We start from the raw sequence: 20905 nt of genomic DNA on the forward strand, positions 1-20905 counted from the left end.
GTAGCAATATTGTTAACTAATTGGTCATCTGTCGTGATTGTTTAAACACAATTTCTTGTTTTTAAGTTACGTCAGATTCATGTAAATATATACCAGCCTCTTTGCAGTTTTTTTTTTTAACACAAAATAGAAAAGCAGTCAATCACCTGGCATTCAGTGTATTTAGGCATTTCTATGTGTTGAAGACGACTTGCTGAAGTTCAAACTAATCACCAAAATCAGGAAGAAAGGGAAATTAAGTAGCCTTGATAGTGACATAGGTCTTATGTCGTACGTCCTATGAATAACATCAATTAGGGTTTCTGTTAAATAATCAGGATAGGGATTTCTAAATGTTTACTCATGTAGAAAATAGTTCCTTAGTTAGCTGTGTCTGCTGATAGATCCAAAATTATCCATACACCTGGATTTGGATATAAAGTTATATTTTAATTCAACCAACACATTTCTTCTAAATTAAGCCAACTAGCTCAGTTGTAGCAAGGTTCTCTCATGTATTCCTCTCTTCTATAATGGTTTTCTTACTCATTTGTCACTGCTTGATGGGTTGAAGCGGGCTTCATTTTGGTAATATAAACTCTCAATAGGTGCGTGAGCTTATCGTAATGATGTTTCAATAGAATTTAGATAAGAGCAGTAATTCCAGCCTCTTAAACTAAGCAATACTGATCTGGTGTCATAAACTATGGTCTTCTGTTGCAGACAGACGCACAGCCTCAAGTGATCAGCCAAGGCGTCAGCTGCTTCCAGAGAAAGATTAACCCTGGCTCTTTTCCCGGTATCTATAATCCTGATTCCAGTAGAAGCCCTGATTCCAATCATAGCCTCACATTCAATGCAATAACCACAAGTGAAGATGAGTGGCCAAAGAATGGAACAAAGCTGAAGCAAAAACAAATGAAAGATTTTCATAATTGCAGCCAGGTATGTGCTGCAATTATCCTGCTTTAAAGTATAATATATAAGTAAATAGAGGACAACTTTATGCTCATTTCAATTCCAACATTATGAATCATAACTATGTGTACACGGCACATTCTGTTTATGACATTTAGATTTCTCTAAAAATAAATATTTGAGAAAGTTTTACTTGGTATTGTTTCATTATCATATGTCAATTATTTCATTTTAAATGACACTGTTTAAAACTATTCACTATTTCAGCAGTCTTGCTTTATTTCACTTATTGATATTTTGTTCCAGCAAAATATGAAGCCTCTATCCATGAATGGATACAGCATAAAAAACAAATTTGCCAGTGGGTAAAATTACACTCCATTTGCAGTTTACATGATGTGACAATTCACTAAAAAGATATCCAACAAGCGTCTACGTGGTGTGAGTTCTACCTCTGCACCATGTGAGTCAATTGAAGGAACTTCAAACAAACCCTAATTGACGCCAAATCCACAAGCTGTATCTAAAGGCAAACTTGTGAACTGCATGTACCTTTGGACTGAAAGGAGCCCTCCAGCAGCGTGGGTCTGGCAGGAACAGTTAGATTGACATTTCATACTCTTTACACCACAGAGCGCAGTTGACCTCATTCTGACAGTAGTCTTTTCAAACAACTGAGGTCACAAGGTAGAGAAAAAAATTTGCTCCATGTCCAACTGGTGTACATCTTGCAAATTTGTATTTAGTTACAAGTTTAAAAACAAACAAGATAAAATAATTTGCATGTGCTCGACAACAGAGTTTGCATTAAAGTTTGGATTATGCAGCTATTAATACGATTGATAATTTATTATTAATAAAATTATTAACAGAGTTGAAGTTTCTTTTGGAAAGAGTTGGGGCTCCACCAAAGTATCCAGAATAGTCAGTCAACCATCTTTGGTTTCTCATGAAATAAAAAACTCAACGCTACAGGAAACAAGACACACTTCACACATAATACTGGAATAATCACAAACACTTTTTTAAAATAAAGTTTGAGAATTTATTAACTAAATAGCTCAACCTTACAGTCAAAATATTCAGCCAGCAAGCTTCTATGTCAAACTACATAATAATAAAAAAGAAAAATCAGCAGAAGTAATTATGCAATAATACATTAGAAAAACAAAAATGCATAAATCTCAGAGATGTGAATATATCTATACCAGAACATGCAATACTGGAGGGGGAGTTTTCCTTGTTACCCGAAGCTACTAAGGCACCAGCTACCAGGGAACCAGCTAGCTTAGCTAGGCTTCATAACTTAACTATAGCTTAGCTAGCTTAGCTATGAAACTAAGCTAACTAGCCAGTCAGCCAGTGGCTAGTTAGGTAGATAGTGTGACCATGTGGGAAACTGATGCCAAATAAGAACAAAGGAACAATGACTAAAACTAGCTTTAGAACCCAGATAAAGCAGAAAATGAGCTTTAGTGGTTCCTCAAGATTTACACTCGCTACACCTCAGTCTTCCAAGAATTGGAACTGAAAGATAAAAGGAAAAAGAAAAAGGAACTGAAACATTTAGTATACATTGTACTGACAAAAGAATCTGTATTCATTACATCAGAAGAGCAGATTTGGAGGTGCAGATCATTAGTAGTGGTCACCTTTAGTAATGAGAATATGTATGGGAACTTGCATCACATTTTGACCATCACATAAAAGCTCATGGGATATTCTTTATGTTCTAGGTGCTGGTTGTAAAACATGGACAGGAGAAAGCAGTGGGAGTAATTGAAGATGATAAAAGTGAATTGGCCAACTCCATTTTTACAGGGCAGTATAGTGAGGAGGAGTCTGCAAGATCTTTTCAGGAGGCTCTGATACAGTGGAGGAATGAAAGGAGTGAAGGAAAAGAAAACCTTGATACAACCGATGTACTGGAGACACCCATGACAGCAGGTGAAATATATAGAAATGGTTGGTAGGCATACATACTCATTATTTTTTAAAATGGACAAATGAATTGTTGAGGGTAGCAATTGTAGCAGTTCTGAATACAAAGTGTTTTCTTTTTTGTTTGATATGATTGCTCCAGGACGTTCAGCATTCAGGCTATATTATTTCTAGGAGCTAGGCTGCCTCAAATGTGCAAATACTTCTTTGAAAAAAATATTTTGATTTTGGTGCACCGTAAAATTCTTCAAAACCTGTATACAAAGAAACCTCCTTTTTTACATGAAAAATGACACCAAAAGAAACTGCTCTCTCTCTTATGTCATGACTTTCTGTCGTAAGTCATAGAACCAACGACAGAAAATTATTTATTGCATATCAAAAGTCAACAAGTAAAGTGAGAAATTAAAAAAAAATCTTCACTTTGTTTGAAGTGTCAAAAAGACAAATACAAATCCAGCTAAAAACAAAACATTTCACTTTTAAAATGTGACCTCACCACATACCGAATAAGTGTGCTGAAATTAAAAGTTGTCTTTTTTCTAAATTTATTGTTGTAAGATTTTACTTGTATCTTATACATACTAAATTTATTTTAAGACTTTTTACATGTCTTAATAGGTGTGTCAATAAATTAAATTTGTGTGGAAGAAGCAGTATATCAAACGGTTCTGAAGGTTACTCATTACATGTTCTGTAGTTCACCTATATCCAAACTCAGCTAAAGTATTTGAACTGTGTTACCAAAATGAATTTTCTATCTCCTCTTAAGGCTCGGGGACATGGCATCCATTATTAAAAAAAAATGCATTTCATATTTTGATTCAGCTGGCCACAGGGCAGTTTTCCACTTTGCCTCAGTCCGTCTTTAATGAGCTCAGTCCCAGAGGCTACAATGTTTCCTGATATTTTCTGATAAAATTTGAATGAGTAGGTATGCTTGGTGTGTATCTTTCGAGGAATGCTGAACTTTTTACTTTTATAATTGAAGAGTTTGTGTTGAATGGTTTTTATTCTCGTTTCTGAACTGATGCAGACATTTCCTCCTCAGAACAATTTGTTTTTAATTCTGAATAAACTGACTTTTTCAAATGGAGGCACATCAAAAAATGTGAAAAAAGTTTGTTGCACACTTGCTTTTTTATACATTCCACATTATTTATTAATGTGTTGGCCCTCAGGCCATATGAATGCTCTTAAAAACGCTCTGGTCTGAAACGTCAACAAGTAAAATGGAATTTAAATGAAGATCAACTGGGCACAACAATTTTGAAAAAGCGAGTGTTAATGCTGTAACAATTGCAATATATTGACAATTAAATACATACAATGTATATAAAAATGTTTTTTTTTTATCATCCAACTATCGGAGCCATTTCTCTCTCCTTATCTCGTTTTCTTTTCAGCATTTCCTGCTTTCTTTCTGTTCGTAGTCTGATCAGTTAATTAAGTAAAGTCTTCACTATTATTGGAAGATCCAGGGCTGAATGTGGTGCTAGTCGAGTATAGCTGTTGCATCATGTCGTAATAAACATGGGATTATAAGGACAGGGCTGCACAAAATGCACAAAAAAAGCAGCACTGCCTTTCCTGAGACTATGGATAAAACTATATTAGCTAATTTTTGTGACTTTTCATCAAAACTGTATCTACATTTGTTTAAATTCATATTGTGTGTTTAAGGTTCAAATAAGGTGTGTTATTAGCACAATTTATATTCTGGGTTGTTGTTTGTGTGTGCATCTGACCAGATGTTTGTGTTCATCCTATTTTTTCTGCTCTACTGCTTGGACGAACTCAGGTTCTGTCTATTCATTCTGCTCTGCAAATTGCGGCTAGTCCCTCTGGCGCTAATCATTTCTGCAAGGCCAATGGACCCAAGCCCCAATTTAAAGCTGACACTGTGTGAACTCCCAATGCGAAACAATCACCAAATTTCCTTTACTTCTGTATTTTCTTTTCTCATGTGTGATCACTATGTTTCTGTGTTATTGTTTGAAACTTTATTCTTGCTCTGATATGGTTAGCTTTTGTCTTTCATTGCTTTGGCACTTTTGGCTTGTTTTGGGTATGTTTTCAGTATTTTTTTATAGAAAGGTGTTTATAAAAGGCTGCTCAAAATACTATCCTGCCTTATTCTCTGATTTTGATTCACTTTTCTGTTACTTTATGCTGTGTATTTCCTCTCTTATTTCATTGTATTATGCCATGTCCCCCACCCCATATTTTCCCAGTATTGGTGTCAGCCATGTCGACCCAGACTGACATCCCTCCAGGCAGAGAAGCTGATGGACTAAAAAGAGAAGGAGCAGAAGGGAAGCTAAATGTGACGTTTTCTGAAAACAGCCTTACCTACATGGATAGGTTGCTTCTCAAGAAGCACCGCAGGTACAAATAACAATACAAATGCAAATCACAACAACTGTTTTTAAATAGGTCCTAACGATCCAAAATATTCTATAATCATAGTTTTCAAACTGTAATACAAATACCACTGTATTTAGTGGTACCACAATTTGGCAAGCTAAATACTAGTTAATTAACTTTGATAAAAGTAAGTTTTTCAAGGATGTTGATCTTTGATGCTTTAGGGAGTTTTCAAATAAGAATGTAAACTGTTTTTAGAACTCTCTGTATCAGAAGCAGCTACCTTTGTGTCTTCTTCTGTTAAGTCAGATAAGTTGTGTGCTTTCAAAGCCATATCCAAGTTCTAAGTTTCAGAACTTGGATATGGCGTTTACCAACCAGTAGGATTTAATTTATATAGTCAATGATCAGGCTATTACTAGAAATGCACATGCTGTGTATTTCCCATCGAAAGTTATATGGTATTTTGTATTTAAAAGAGTTAAAGAGGGAGTATTATGTAGAATGAAATTTTTTTAGCATCATGGCATAGTGACAACTTGTTAAGGTCAGTACAGCACTAGTTAACATAATATAACACATATGCAACTTTCAGGAACACACACATTCTCTTTCCTTCTATGTAAATTAATCATGCAACTCCTTATATGCACCAAAACACATACTTACTGTATGCAAACACTTTTACTGTTAGACTTTTTGTTGCCATAGCATATGTCTCACCTGCATCTCCATAGTCAGCCCTTATAAGGCACTACTGAACAAAGCAATTTCTGTGTACTTATTGTGCAGTTCATTGCCTGCAGGTTGGGCTTTTGCAGGTCCCGTTATTATAACCTTTATTTAAGCAGTTTTTTTTGGCCTTAGTAGTCAGCTTGAGAGCAGGTCAGCAGGAAAGAGAGCTGAGTGGAGTTTTGGGCATTCTCTCTGCTGGAGCAGGAATGCTCTACATCCCAAACTGTAGCAGCCTTTAACTGTGGAATAGACCAGAGAGCCAATCTGGAGTGCAATAACCCTGAAGCAGTGGTGGTAGCAGAGCTTAATGGAGAGACAGAGAGTCTTACCGGCTGGAGGGAAGAAAGAAGGAGAGGTTGAATTTTAACAAGCTTTAATAATAATGGGAAAAGGAGGGGGTAGAGAGCAGGAGAGAGCTTTAAAGAATCAGCTAAAAGTGCTCAGCTATATTAGAGTCGTAAAGTCTATCACCCTAGTAGATTTGTGCGCGGCCTGCAGGTTATAGAAAGCGAGCTTTTGACCACGCTGACTGAGCTATGTTGCAGGGGTAAGTGAGTGCTCATCCCTCCTCTGAGAACCAGACTTTTAACAGGTCCTGAAAACTAAACTATAATAAACCCGCATGGTGATAGTCCTCTACTAGACAGGTCCACTTCTAGAAAGCAATTTTAGGATGAGGTTTAACAAATATTAGAGAAAATATTTGATTAACATTCCTTTATCTCTGACTATAGAGCATGAAAAAGGCAAATGTGTGATATCTGTGTTAGCTTGAAATATTGGTCATGACTTTTAACAATAAGGTTTACAAGCATCTGAAACAACACATGCTAAAACACAAAGTTAATCTGACATTAAATAATACAGGCCCATGATATGTCTAAAAAACTGCTGGTGTTTTTTGTAGCTCATTTGCTACTGCATTTTTTTTTTTTACATGCAAGTATTATTTTCCAAAATCTCAGATATGTTTTGCCTTAAGACAATTCTTCATCATGCACCATATTTACCCTTTTTTTGCAACCTTTTTCCAGGAATAGTAAGACATCTATTCAACTACCTACAACAGAGGTCAATATGCCTAGGTCAAAAATCAAATATGCTTTCTACGGATGGGCAATCTGGTGTCAAAAAATAATTATTTATAGTAATATAACAAACAAGTACCAGGAAGGATACAAACTAAACAAAAAAACATTAATTAACAAGATGTTGGTAGCACTGGTATCATTAATACGGAGCCCTCTAGGGGACATGGGGAATTTTTTTTTCTTTTGCGTTACCTCGCAAAACCTTTTGCGTTCCCTCGCAAAACTTTTGCGTTCCCTCGCAATACTGTACTGGTCAGTTATGCAGCATAATTGAATGCTGTAAGCCTTTCTTACGGTGGGCGCCGTACTTTCTGCTTTAATATAAAGTTATGTGAGGTTTTTCCATGAATGTTAGTATCTTTTTGTGAAATATCTGAAGTTTTATATCTTTCTTTAGGATAGAAAGGCACCACAAACCTACGATATAAACAGAAACCTTCCGTAAGTAGGAAAGAAATAAAAATACGTTATAATTTATACTATTTCTGAGTTATTATCTCGGGTAATAAGTCATCTGACAGTTTTGATTGTGTCTCTGTTGTGTTCGTAGTCTGAATGGTTTAAAGAGCTGCTTTCAGTGCCGCTCCATCTTAGCCTTAACAGACATAAACATGCAGTAAAAAAATTGATTTTCAGTCAGTGTTTTGCACCAAACAGTTTTTATTATTAACAAGTTTTTATTATTAAAAACACTGCAAAGTAATGATGGTAAAGGGCCACACTGGGTTAACTCGGGGAATCTCATCTGTCCGTGTATCAATCAACTCCAAACCTCTTCTTTGTTCTGTCACAATTATCGATTTATTCCATTTTGATGATCATGCTCCAAACTTTGCAAGGACTGACCGCCCCGCTCACCGCTTCCTAATACACACAAAGCCAGTATCCTTCCCATTCATACCTGGTGACGTCACTCCCACGTCGACACACCTAAGTGTCAAAGCCGCCTGCTCCTCTCATATCAATAATTACTTATTTCATTCATATGGCTCTTACAGAGCCTCAGTGAAAACTTGTTTATTATTATTAACTGTTTGGTGCAAAAAAAAAAAAAAAAAAAAAGGTGGATCAAGTTTTAGTTGTTAACCTTTTAGATATTCATATATTTTTTTACACATTATAACAAAGGGCTCTTTGCACGTCAGCTTCCGTGTTCGGGGAAAAGCGGCTTGGTCGTTTCCGGTCTCTTGAAAGTGGCATTTGGTGCTTGCAGGGCTTGTCCAAGGTAACAATTAATGATGTACATGAATCCGAAACCCCACCAAGTAAGCTGGAGAAAGGTTTTAAGATGGACGCCTCGTTATACATTCACAGATACAAAGGTGCCTTTTACTTTCTTTAAACTTTGCGGCTAACATTAACTTTAGCTTATGCTAGTAGGCAATATCCTCGGACATTTTTCTTATAAAAATGTGCTATTATAGACAAGACCCTGCAGTGGAGCAGTGGCTGAACATTGTGGAAGAGATTTTCGTAATGGAGAAAATCACATATAGACTAAGATTGCAGGAGGACAAGTTTGTTGTTAAATGGGAAAAATGGAGCGACTACAGACGCAAGGAGAATGCCATTCTTGTATCCAGCTAAATATGGACACGGTTGTCCAACATTGTATATGAAGTTGAATGTATTGATACCTCTCCACTGTATGTGTTCAGAAATGTTCAATAAAAAATAAGTATTAAAAAAAAAAAAAAATGTGCTATTTAAATATCTAAACATTTTAATCCATTCTAAACAACAATGTTTTTACCTTATTTTCAAGTATAGTATGTGTTTATGTTGTCGTTAGTGTCAAACAGACACCAAGTAACGGGGGAGATTACGGTTTGGGCTTTTTGCTTTCGATGCATGAGGAAGCACAACAAGCCCCATAGCTTAAAAGTAGGGCAGCAATGGTGTCAGAGTTCGAGTTCAGCTGACTGTTCAGATTCAAAGTTGTTGCTTTTAGAAAAATGTGGCCATGTTCTTTAAGGTCTCCATGTTATTTCATTTTATTATTTTTGCATGTTTCTTGTGAAGAGCTTAAATAGGACTGTGTTTACAGCAGTGTGTACAGGCGGATCAGTTGCTCAGCGATCTGGCTCTAGTCTGATCACTTGTTCCCATACACTTGCTCTTTCCGGCTGAATACAGAAGTGATTCCATGAAAATAACACAGGGATGGCTCCTTTATTTACCATCCATCTCCCTCGGTAGTTTTAGGCTGAAGAAGCTGATCCGGAGTGAAGTGAAGGCTGCGAACTTTGCTGGTCGGCATTAGCTTTAACTTGTAGCGACGAATATTTACAAGCCACCGTCTTCTTAATTCAAGATTGCTTGGAAATCCATGAAAACGTAAAAGCCCATTATATTTAGAAAATAACTATGTTCATAGTATTGCTTTATTTGGTTCTGATTTGTCCTTTCTAGCTGTCATGGTAACTCAAAGCAGAAGCAAGAATGTGACAGATGTGAGGTCAGCGTCTTACGTGCAAAGAGCCCACAACAGTTTGTTGGTAGTCTATATTGATTTGTGTTTATGTTCTTAAAGACTTTTCCAGAGGTGAACTTCTTTCTTTAACCCTCACCAAATTTATGTGAGCTTACCAGGACCAAGAAATGTTGGTGACGGTGGACAGGGAATCTTGAGCAAATGAAGCTTTTTTACTTGGTGCACTGCAATATGGCTTTCAATAAATTATGAGAGACAGTTGTCAAATACTGTGTTGTGATTGTTTTCAGTTGTTGAGGCTTGTATTATTGTCTCCAACTGGACTGAAATATAAATTTTTTCTTGCTGTGTGAATTCTTTTTTTTGTGACGTCATAATATTGAGATCCACTACCACAGATGGTATGATACAGTGGGTACGGAAACACATCACTCTTTGTTTCATAGCAGTCGTTTGCTAAAATTAAAAAAAGAATAGTAACAATATTAAGTCTCATTAATGTACATTCAGGGTTCTATCTTGAGAGAAAAACCCCCCAGAAATGTAGAAATCTTTTTACATTTCTGAATACTTTCTGCTGCATGTCAATACCCAGAACTCTATACCAGGATATGAAAACTGTCTGTTTGTCCATCTTTCCATCCAGCCATTCATCCAAAGACAGATAGTTTGAGGGAAATACTTATAATTATCTGCTTACATTTATTGTTATGTTTTAATTCAAAGTTGACTTTCTGTTTTCAGAACACCAGTTGAAAGTCCTCCGTCACTGGCATTTGGCATGGGTTTAAAACCACCACCTACCACAGACACAGAGGAAGAGATGGCCACCATCCTAACTGGTAACACAAGCACATCCACACATCTATCCTTCTCTGTGTGATATACATCTTTTGACACAGAAAATTAGACTGATACCGTGAGATCTTGATACTTTTGCTGTACATCTAACCTTTCTGATACACACATTTTCAGAACAGGCTCTCAAATTAACCTAACGTCTCTTCAGAAAAGTAGATCGACAGATGACTTACCCAAGCACACATCCACACATATCACATTCAGATATACAAACACACAATTGGAAAATCTCTTTCTCTCAGCGGGTCAGACATATCGGTCCTTGGCCATTCATCCATAGCATTGTGACAGGTAATCACTGGCTGTGATTGTACAGGTAGAGTGCTGTTATAGATGGCTCAAGCTTGACAGAGTAAGGGATGAGGCATTCAAGGGGAGGTAGGGTTCAGCCAGTCATCTGCAGCTCACTGTCTGTAACTTGTCAGTCAATGAAGTCTTTTCATTTTTTAACTACAACCCAGGGTTAAAAGGAGATGGTAGACTAGCATTACAACCACCCCTCAATACCTTTCGATCCTAGGGCATTCAACTGCTTCCTGTTGCAATAAAGGGCCATCTCTTGTTAATTTTTTAAATGTTATAGGTCAGAAATACTTCCTAGATCACACTGTTTTCTATTAAATAGTCTAAACAAATTGGGAGTCATTTTAGATTGCGCTGACGTAAGGATAACATTAATTGGACTAATTTAGTTGAGGGTTGAATATAAAAATTAACTCCTGACCAATTTTAGGTCTGTGAGTTTCAGCTAGTGTAGGTATATTTCACACATCCAAATGGTGCTTTTGAGAAAGTTGGTTTTGTCCCGGTTCTCCATGTAACAAAAGCCCTCAATCAAACTCCACCACAACACCTAATTGGTTAGCTTCAAAATTCCAGGAGATTGGCAGTTTCTGAAATACTCAGATAAGGCCGTCTGACACCAACAACTATGCCATATTCAAAATTCTGATGATGATGAACTTCAACAAGTTATCTTCACCACTTCTAAATGCTTATGTCCTTTTCTATTTGTTCGGCTAATTCAATATTTGTGTTAACAAGCACAAACAGGCGGATCTAACAAAGTGGTCTGTGAAGGTAAATTCCCCTAGTGAGGCTAAACACAAACATGTTAGCACAAACTTTTTTTTTGTTACTAGTGACCTTTGACAATAACTTGACAGAACGGAGGTGGGGAGAGGTGGAGGAAGACATGTGGCAAAGAAACTATGGACAGGGAGAGTCCCCGGTCTAACCACTGAGCCAGGTGACGCACAAACTTTGGTGCACTCACAAACTGCTGTCACTCCACCACGTTGGTCTGTCAGCATAAGAAAATGAAAATTTTAGATGAAGGGTTTCTTCCTACATGTAGGAAGTAAACAGCTTCTATTATTCATTGACATACTCATTTCTGCCCCTTTTATATTTAAAGATTGATGAGGGGGAGAGGCTCTGCAACCTGTTGTAACGAGCATGGATTAGAATAAAGGTTTGAAGCAGGTGGTAGGAATAGGTTATCAACCTCTGTACATCTCTACATTTCCAAAAGACACTTCTGTTTTTGTCTTATCTGCATAAAGTTACAAGAAAGAATAATCTATTATTTAATTCTCAGTCATGAAATCAAAGTTGTGGAGTGCACTTTTTTTTTAAATAAGCTGCTGAAGAAATTTTGAGCACAGTAAACACTTGAATGTGGATGGTTCACCTACTTGGATAGCAGTTTAAAATCCCTAATTTAATGGTAAAATGTGACCCTTTTTGTGGTTATAACAGAAGATAGTTTCTATACCATTCTGTTACTTTTGATTATATTTTTTTACAAACATAAAAGATGTATGTTATGGAACAGTGGCAACCTACTTTGGACTATGTCAGGTTTCCACATTAGGAATGCAGACCATAAGACCAATGTCTTACATGATAAAATGAAACTTAACAGAACAGTGTGTAAAAAGTGTCTGTTGGAGCAATTTGTTGAAGTACATGATTCATTTTCAGCATTTCTAATTTTAGGAATATATTTTTAACTTGAATTGTGCCTGATGTATTATTAGAAAATACATTTTAATTTGGTATGAACACTTTTTGGAGGCATTATACAGTATGTGCTGAATTTAGATTTAGTTTGCAAGAAGAATTCTTAACCAATGTTTATAATGGGAATGCCTACCTCATCATGTAAACTGTTTGAAAACAAAGCACTTCATACTTTTCAAACAACTCTACATGTTCATACTCATATTGCAGGTTCCATCTTTAGTCATCAAGACTTTTAAATCTTTGAAAATATGTTTTAGCATGACATTTTTTTGAGGACAGCAACAAAAATTACATAATTACTGTATCTTCACTTTCTCAACTAAATGCTTTTTGTCTATCATGATTATTTACTGCAAAGAGCCTTCAGGTTTAGTATTTACCATGACAAAATGTTAGATTTTGTTTATGCTAGAGTGATGTTGATGAGCAGATTTGCACATTGGGGCATACTGGATTGCAATGAAGAATTATTTACAGTGAATATGGATGATAGGAAATATGGAAATAGTGTGTTCTGAAAATCTGGAGGCTGGCCTGGCTCAGGCTCTGTGAGGAATGGGAAGAAATTAGCTGAGAACCAGAGAAATGGAAACTGAAACACCAATTCTGGGTAGGGCTTACAGTCTCTGGTGGAATTCTGAAGGAGAGGCATGGATCCAGGTAAGTGTTGTGGAGGCTCCACAGCCATACTGGAGGTAGAGCAAACAGATTATGGAGTCCAGGGTCAGGTTAGGCGTGGAACAGTCATGGGACAACATGAATCAAATTCTATGGCAAGGCAAGGTGTGATTCCGCTTGACCTGAGAAAGGATAAAACATGGACGAGTCCAGGTCGAACCATGAAAGACATTCGTAGCATTTGCTTTGCAGAACTTAACAACATGGCATGAAATTGATGCAAGATACTACCAGCAAGTGGGTCCAACCAGCGATGAGTGACTGCTCAGCAGTTTCTTAAGACTCCAACAGCTAATTTCTGGAATCAGTAATCAGACTCTTTCACAACGATCTTCTGTGCGAGGAGAGCACTCATATGAACACAGAAACTGAATCCTTCCGTACTGCCTATTTGATCATTTTGGATTTCTGAACATTTTTGTAAATATTTAAACTTTATACTTGAAATCATTTCAACTTAATTCCCCAAATTTTAAATTTTATTCTGCTAAATCACAAAGAATGCTACATAAATATGCCTCATATCTTATTTTCTCAAGTCTACTTTGTGTTTTTATATTTTTAGCTGAAGAGGAAGATTTTCGGGAGTACTGTTCATCACTGCTCAAAGTCCCTGTCAGCAAGGACAGCACTGAGTCACAAGTTTCCACACCTGAATTCTATCTTGAAATAGAAATCTTGGATGAGGTAAAAAAAAGGACCACTTTTATCCAAGAGCTTTTTTTTTATAGTTAACATATCACATCAAGACACAAAAACTTACAAGTGTACTGAGAGGGTCACAATATGAACATGTTGCCTATTAACATTTATGTCTCACTCATCCTCATGTGTTTCTTTTTTCACCACAGGAATCCACAGATATGAAGACGGTGCCTTTGACTGAGCAAAAGTTAGATAGCAACACAGTGTAAGGCTTTGTTTAAAGCATTTATTAGCATGGCTTATAATATAATAGCCAGGTTTAGATTATTTCTAATAAATTATGCACATGTTTTTACCAGCAGAGCAAAATCTGTCAATAACAAAAAGGGAGCAGACATGTAAAAGTTTAAAGAGCCACTCATGACAAATTCTTAGTTGCTGGTAAATAGATGTAAAGCAGATGTTCTCTTGATTGAAAGTATGCGTTGTTTCTTTAAGACAACAGAGAAAAAGGATGATTATTGTCTGTTCACCCTCAGTGCTGATGTGTACATCTAGATGAATTAGCTGCATTGTTGTTAAAGCTGGACTCAGTAGTTAAGTGAGTTGAGATTATTTGCTTTACTTTCAAGTCTTATTCCAATTGATTACATTGAAGAAAAATGGGTTATAATGAATTAGAATGTATTTATTGTCCCATTTGACCATCAACAGGCAGATGATTTGAGAAGGTGCTTTATTTTTCACTCAGAGTTTCAGCTGTTCAACTATCCCAAACAGCCTTGTTTGTTCACAGGAGTTCACAAGCTGTTCTCTCCTCTACCCATTCAACTCAACCATCCACACCATCTAAAGCATCAGTTCAACAAAAAGTCAAGAAGCCACATTGCCTTCGTGATCAGATTTTAAAAAATGACTCAGTGAAAGGTAAGCTGTGTTTTACTATAAAACCTGAATAAGGCTTGAGATTAAGTCAATTCTAATATTTTTTTTTCTTGATGGCAGCAATGCTTCTAAATTAGTCTTTGAAGGGGACATATTATGTAAAATTCACTTTTTGCACATGTTTGTACCTCCATATGAGTCTTTACTTTCTTCTAAAACAGTCCAAGTGCATAAAAAAACACCCATCCTTTCCTGGCAATAAGTTAATATTTTTTGGGTCAAAAACTCATAATAATTAAGTAACAATCAGCGGGCACTACCCTTTTTCCTAGCATCCCTAGCCAAGCCCACTCCTTCACTTTGCTCGAGCACTTTAGGTCAGCTGGTTTTACTGCTGTCCAATAGCTGCTGGAAAAGATAAGTGTTTTGTTTGTTGACTTACCATTCATAAACCGCCCCTGCATCCTTGGTGGTTGTGCAGGATGCTCCAATTCCTCTGCTTCAGGGTCAAAAATGTACTGTTGTACAGTTGAGCATCTGTTTTCCATTGTCAAGTGTATTAGTGCAAGTGTAAATGTTGAGTTGGGGGGTGTGCCCAGCAGCTTATTTCAATTTAAAGTGACAAAAGGCTCTAAAACAGCTTATTCTGAAAGGAGCTAAAAATTGGCTGAACTGACCAGGTGAAATCATATCATCTGACAATAATTTTGTGCAAAATATGTAATGAAGAAGTTTTTATAACCCATAGATATTTTCTAACCTGTTCAAGGGTGCATAGTAGGACCCTTCTAAAATTGTTCTTGTACAGCTAAACATGAATTTATCTTATTCCTGTCTGTGGATTATTTGACTAGCATAACCTTCAGATTGTAGGGCATCCACTTATTCTTCTGTCAGAACATCTAACATCCGCTAAAACACCAACTTCATGTTAATTAAGAACCATTAACTCTCCTACAATAAGTAAATCAATAGCTAACTTGGATCACCACAATGCTTCCCCTTCTTACCAGAATCAAAATTTAAAACTCACAAACCCTCCCAGCCTCCTGTTTTATTTTTAACTGATGTTTCAATTTTGGATGGTGCGACGTCAGTTATCCCAGAGGAGCATCTTTCCCCTTCTTCATCAACATTATTTTCCCCTGAGGTTTATGATCAGTGTCTCTCCATCAGCCTCTACTCAGTGCGTCTTATTGCCAAAGGTTTACCACTCAACCCCACAACAAAATGGTACAGAAAAAACCTGATCTTGCCAATTATTTGCAGAAGCAATCTCATCTCTGAACCCTTATGAAACACCAAGAGGCAATCTAATCTCCCCACAGCAATTCCAGCTTCCCAGCAGTGACCCAGATTGTCTTCTATTAGACAATCAACTCACACACTCTTTATCACCTGGTACTGTAACACCACAGCTAACGTCTAAGGCCTTGGGAACGATTATTTCAATAGCCAAGTCTGTTCCAAACAATTGTCCTCCGTTATGAAAATGCTCCAGTTCTAATGTCATTAGTATGTGGTGACCACAAATTAACACCATCATGTAAAAAGGCATATTGTATCTCATCATATCTTGTCTCAAATGACACTGACAATCCTGGGGATATGAATACTTCTGCGCTATTCAGCAAAAAGTCTAATGTAGATCGACTTTTTGGGGAATAGCTTAATTTTGCAGATAACGTTTGATGCAGTCAGAATGATATATGATTTAGATGCCTATCTGCCATAACATTCCTGTCATTCCATTGCATTAATACACTTTATTTTCACATTGAATAATTATATGGTGTAGTCTTGAAATTAAAAACAGGCCTCCAGAAAACTATTCTCCATTTAAGGATGACACATTAAAATTCTTTGCAGTAAAGAAACCTCAAGAAAATAACTATTTCATGCACAGCTTAAACACAGTTAGCAGTCAATGGCTTATAAATATCACAGTAATAGTTTATTTTATTCTCTTTGGCTATCAAAACAAATTTAGATCCAACAATTAAGCATGTTCTATTTTTTTCTTTTTGTTGAAACTGATTAGTTTATTTCTAATTGCACATCACACTTAAACATGTAACAAACAGAAAGGTAAATTAATGTACTAATGGATAAAACACATTTATTGCTGTATCACCATGGCAACATTACATAGCACAGTGAAATCTGTGGCCTCTCACTCTAACCTTTGTTTCTATCACAATAGAATTAAAAAATAAATAAATAAATCAAACCTTAATCCTCTGACCAATTTATATTTAAAATCTTTAAAATTTAAAGGCAGACATGTTTACAGGAGGTGTTGCTAGTTGTGTTTAAAATCACATCATGGCACAAAAACTCTCACATGCAAACAGAGAGTTTCTTTTAGCAGTTACATTCAATAAAAAAGTTAGCATGTTGTCTGGATGTACATTGTGAAGTCTCACTTGATTGGGCCCATGTTTTAAAATGTATAAGAACTGATAAGTGGATGGTAAAACTGTAGACAAGGGGAAAGCAGTTAATATTTAGCACATTTAATGCATTCAGATGAACGAGACCTGATTTGGCTATCCACCACTTACATTAGAAAAGAGAAGTCTGCTACAGTGACAGCTAAAAGGGTCTATTCTTTCACAACTTTCTCAAATCTTTTTTACTTTAACTTTCCTTCCCTTGCTTCACGTCTACAAATATTTCTGTGTTCATCCATCATCTCTGTGTTCTCCTTCATCTTTTTCATCTTTTATTTCCACTACTTACTTCAGCTCTTTGACCAAGGAGACACTGAATGCCAGCTTTATCAGCTTATTAGAGCTTTAAAGTGTCAAGGACACTTATATCACACATTACCATTTTACTGGAATATTGAATGTAAAAATGTTTTCTCCATCAGTTGAAAACATTACAAACAAGGATAGTCTGTTTTTACTGTTCACCTTGACATTTTACCATGTTCTAAACCACATAAAGACAATTGTATTATGTTTATTAATACTCTTGGAAAACAAGTGTTATTCTTTTTAGCTACAACACATTGGCAACTTTTATTTTAATGTTGGGTGTTTATATGTTTTGTAAAGACAGTGGGGATATAATGACCAGTTACAGTCTTTACCCGACTCCAACAGAAGAAGACTCCTGTGCAGAGAAAGCAAGAATACATGGACAATTACCAAGGGAGAAATCAAGAGAAATGGCCAATAATCTGGAAATGTCTTATCAAGAGGACTTAAGACCTGCAAAGAAAAAAACTGAGAAAGATTTGCAAACTGAAGGCACAAGACAGCGGCCAGAAACACACATGGTAATATATAGTATTTACTTATTATAAAGTTATGCTGAAAAGAATATCTCTTTGTTTTATACAAATGTTTTCCATGTTGCTGTCTTTGTTTAATGAAAGCCCTATGATGGACTGTCACTCAAACCAGTTCCCCTTCCCTCCCTGCAACCTAGTTGGAGATGGATGGATAGATGGATACATGCATGCATGAGTGGATTTAAATGACATAGTTTTGTAAAAAGTTAGGGGTAGTTTTATACAAGTTTAGAAACTCAACCTTCAATGCCTAAAATTGAACAGAGGTGGGTAAAGTACCCCAAAATTGTACTCTAATAAGAGTAGCGGTACTTCAGCATATGTTTACTAAGTAAAAGTAAGAATTTACTCAACTAAGAGTAAAAAAACAAACAAAAAACTATTTGGTAAAAAGACAACTCAAGTACTGAGTAACTGATCAGAACATCTGATTTAATATTTACAAAAATGTTCAGATAAATGGAAAGTAGAAAGCTATGTGTACGTTTAGTATATCAAAGACAAATAAAAAAAAATCACACAAATAAATAACATAATTACATAATAACAAATTAAGGCAGAGGAATCTAAGTTCAATATAAAACTTATTTAACAGAATGTAATGAATATGTATGTTAGAACAGGGTAAAGTATTTCCACTGTCACTATGGTGTACTGTATTTTTTTTTCTATCAAATGTCTCAGTAGATGGAAACTTTAATGAAAAGTGTAGGCATGTGGCTGTATCTTGGGCATTTTTGGTTAAAACATATTTATTGTTCATCTAGTGAAGTTACTCACAGTGGGTAAAGTATCTAGAAATTTCATTATAGTAAGAGTTGTGATACTTCATAGAAATATCACTCAAAAAAAGATCAAAAGGATGAGACAGTAAGGCTGCTCCTAAAGGTACATCTTTTCCAAAATATTATTCAAGAAAATGTAGATATTTACTACCCACCTCTGGAACCGGCAGGAGGAATGTTCTCTTTTTATCAGGACTAGGACCAACATCAGCTCCCATCCTCTACACCAGAGGTCTCAGACTCCAGTCCTCAAGGGTCACTGTCCTGCAACTTTTAGATGTGCCTCTGCTGCACCACACCTGAATAGAATAATTAGGTCATTAAGGCTCTGGAGAACTTATTTACACATGGATGAGGTAATTAAGCCATTTCATTCCAGTGTTTTGTACCTGTGGCACATCTAAAAACTGCAGGACATCGGCCCTCGAGGACTGGAGTTTGAGACCCCTGCTGTAAAGTGTTAGTGATTGCCACAGTTGCATATGACTTCTACCAATTGTAAGTGTCCGCATCGGTGGCGAAATACAGACTGGAAGCCAAATTGTTTTAAAAATCTGTGAAATTAGCTCACCGTCAAAGCTAAGCAGTCAGTACAGACCATTTCTTTCTATACACACATTTCTAAACACATCCCACAGTGTTAAGTGTTATTACTGTTATTATGAATTTCTTGCCCTGCTTTGTGACCTCTTTGCTGCTATTGTTGTAAGCTACAGTTATCATCCTCTGGTATCAAGGGCTAATTGACGAGGAGGTCCATTATGCACTTAATGCATAAAGCATAATTTGCAAAATGCTCTATAAAAAAACCTGTGGTTCTGCTTATCAGTAGCAGTTGTTAAAGGTGAAACTATAAAAGCAACATACAACAGTGAAATGAGAATAAGCCTTGGTAATATGCACAGCACAATTCAGAATTAAGGAGGCAGTGCTTTTGTCAAATGCTTGTCAGTGTTTTTGTCAAGTATGAAAAACTGGTATTGACACATTGTGTTAATACCAATTGACACAATGGTATCAATTGTGTCCAGTAAAAATACACTGGTATTTTTACTGGAATGTCTTTAGATTACTCTAAGGTTTTTGTGGCCTTTTTTTAGAAAATCTCTTGGATGGTAAACTGAGCAGAAAGAGAAAGACATGCAACGGCCAAGGTCACTTGCTGTTGGAGTTGTTTTTAAGAATGATATTGGTTTGGTTTGTTGTGATTAGTTGATGTCATGGGTATAAATGCGACTTAAATATTTGTATCCTTGTAAAAAAAAAAAATTGTTACCTTGTGTCAGAGAAGATATAAGCTTTAGACGTTTATAATGTTTGATATATTCACTGATTAAAATAAAGGAACTTCAGTGACCCATAGCTAACTAGTTAGTTTTTATAGCTGCTACCCTGTTCTATTAGACAATGTCAGTATCAATGTAATTAGATTACATCATTTATCTATAACTTAGAGATATACGATTCTGTGGTATTAAAAGTGAAATTCATTGATAAAAGAAAGCAGAACAGAGTGGATTAAAAAAGACCTATCTGAATGGTCTCAAATGAGTAATCTAACATTTAATGACATGAATCCCTCGTACCGTGGCAAAGGAATGAAAAGAAAAAAAGAGGAGCAGCCAACGCTTTATTAAAAAGCTTGAATAAAATGATGTTCATGATTGTAAAGATGGTGGTTATCTGGACTCTCTGGACCTAAATCAAACTGCTGCTGGAGTGATTAGATAGTATTTTCTTTTTCTAATTTTCTTTCTCTCTTTGCACAAGACTTTTTCTGGTCTCTTTTCCTGTTAATTTCTTTTACTCTCACTCCCTTTCATGTCTCTTGATAAATCTTTTGTTCATTTTTTATAGGTTTCTTCTTCTATTTCTGTATTTTTTTTCGTACATTTACACTGTACATGAGGCAGCTAGTCATTATTAGAACATATTCTGCATTAAGAAATATCATTCCTTCCCTGTTGCTCAGTATCACTGTTTGGTCTCTTGCCATTTAATTGTTTATCTTTTAGCCTGACTTCCTCCTTTCTTTCCTCATCCCTGCTCCTTTCTTGCTCTGAGCATTGCTATTCCCACTTGCCTTTCTCCCTACATTCTCCCAGCCCATCTGCAGTGTCATGCAAGGCTAGCATGCTAATGTATCAGATCTAATCTTAACTAAACAGCGTTTGCTCACTTTACTCCTATCTCACAGGAGGACACTTGCATGGGAGGAACTGCAAACACACCACACAATTGTGAGATGTTCTTGCCA

At 36.2% G+C, this 20905-nt stretch overlaps 1 protein-coding gene across 1 annotated transcript in view; it reads left to right on the forward strand.

Moving 5' to 3' along the window:
- zbbx (zinc finger, B-box domain containing) overlaps positions 1–20905 on the forward strand; it is a 51437-nt gene that overhangs the window by 15967 nt on the left and 14565 nt on the right. Inside the window, exons 7-14 of the mRNA XM_032590292.1 lie at positions 703–924; positions 2634–2844; positions 5073–5226; positions 10210–10307; positions 13598–13719; positions 13884–13942; positions 14474–14604; positions 17673–17848. Coding sequence (XP_032446183.1) covers positions 703–924; positions 2634–2844; positions 5073–5226; positions 10210–10307; positions 13598–13719; positions 13884–13942; positions 14474–14604; positions 17673–17848 — 1173 coding nt within the window. The remainder of the gene's footprint in view (positions 1–702; positions 925–2633; positions 2845–5072; positions 5227–10209; positions 10308–13597; positions 13720–13883; positions 13943–14473; positions 14605–17672; positions 17849–20905) is intronic.

This window comes from Xiphophorus hellerii, chromosome 18 (genome assembly GCF_003331165.1).
Source record: "Xiphophorus hellerii strain 12219 chromosome 18, Xiphophorus_hellerii-4.1, whole genome shotgun sequence".
NCBI lineage: Eukaryota > Metazoa > Chordata > Actinopteri > Cyprinodontiformes > Poeciliidae > Xiphophorus > Xiphophorus hellerii.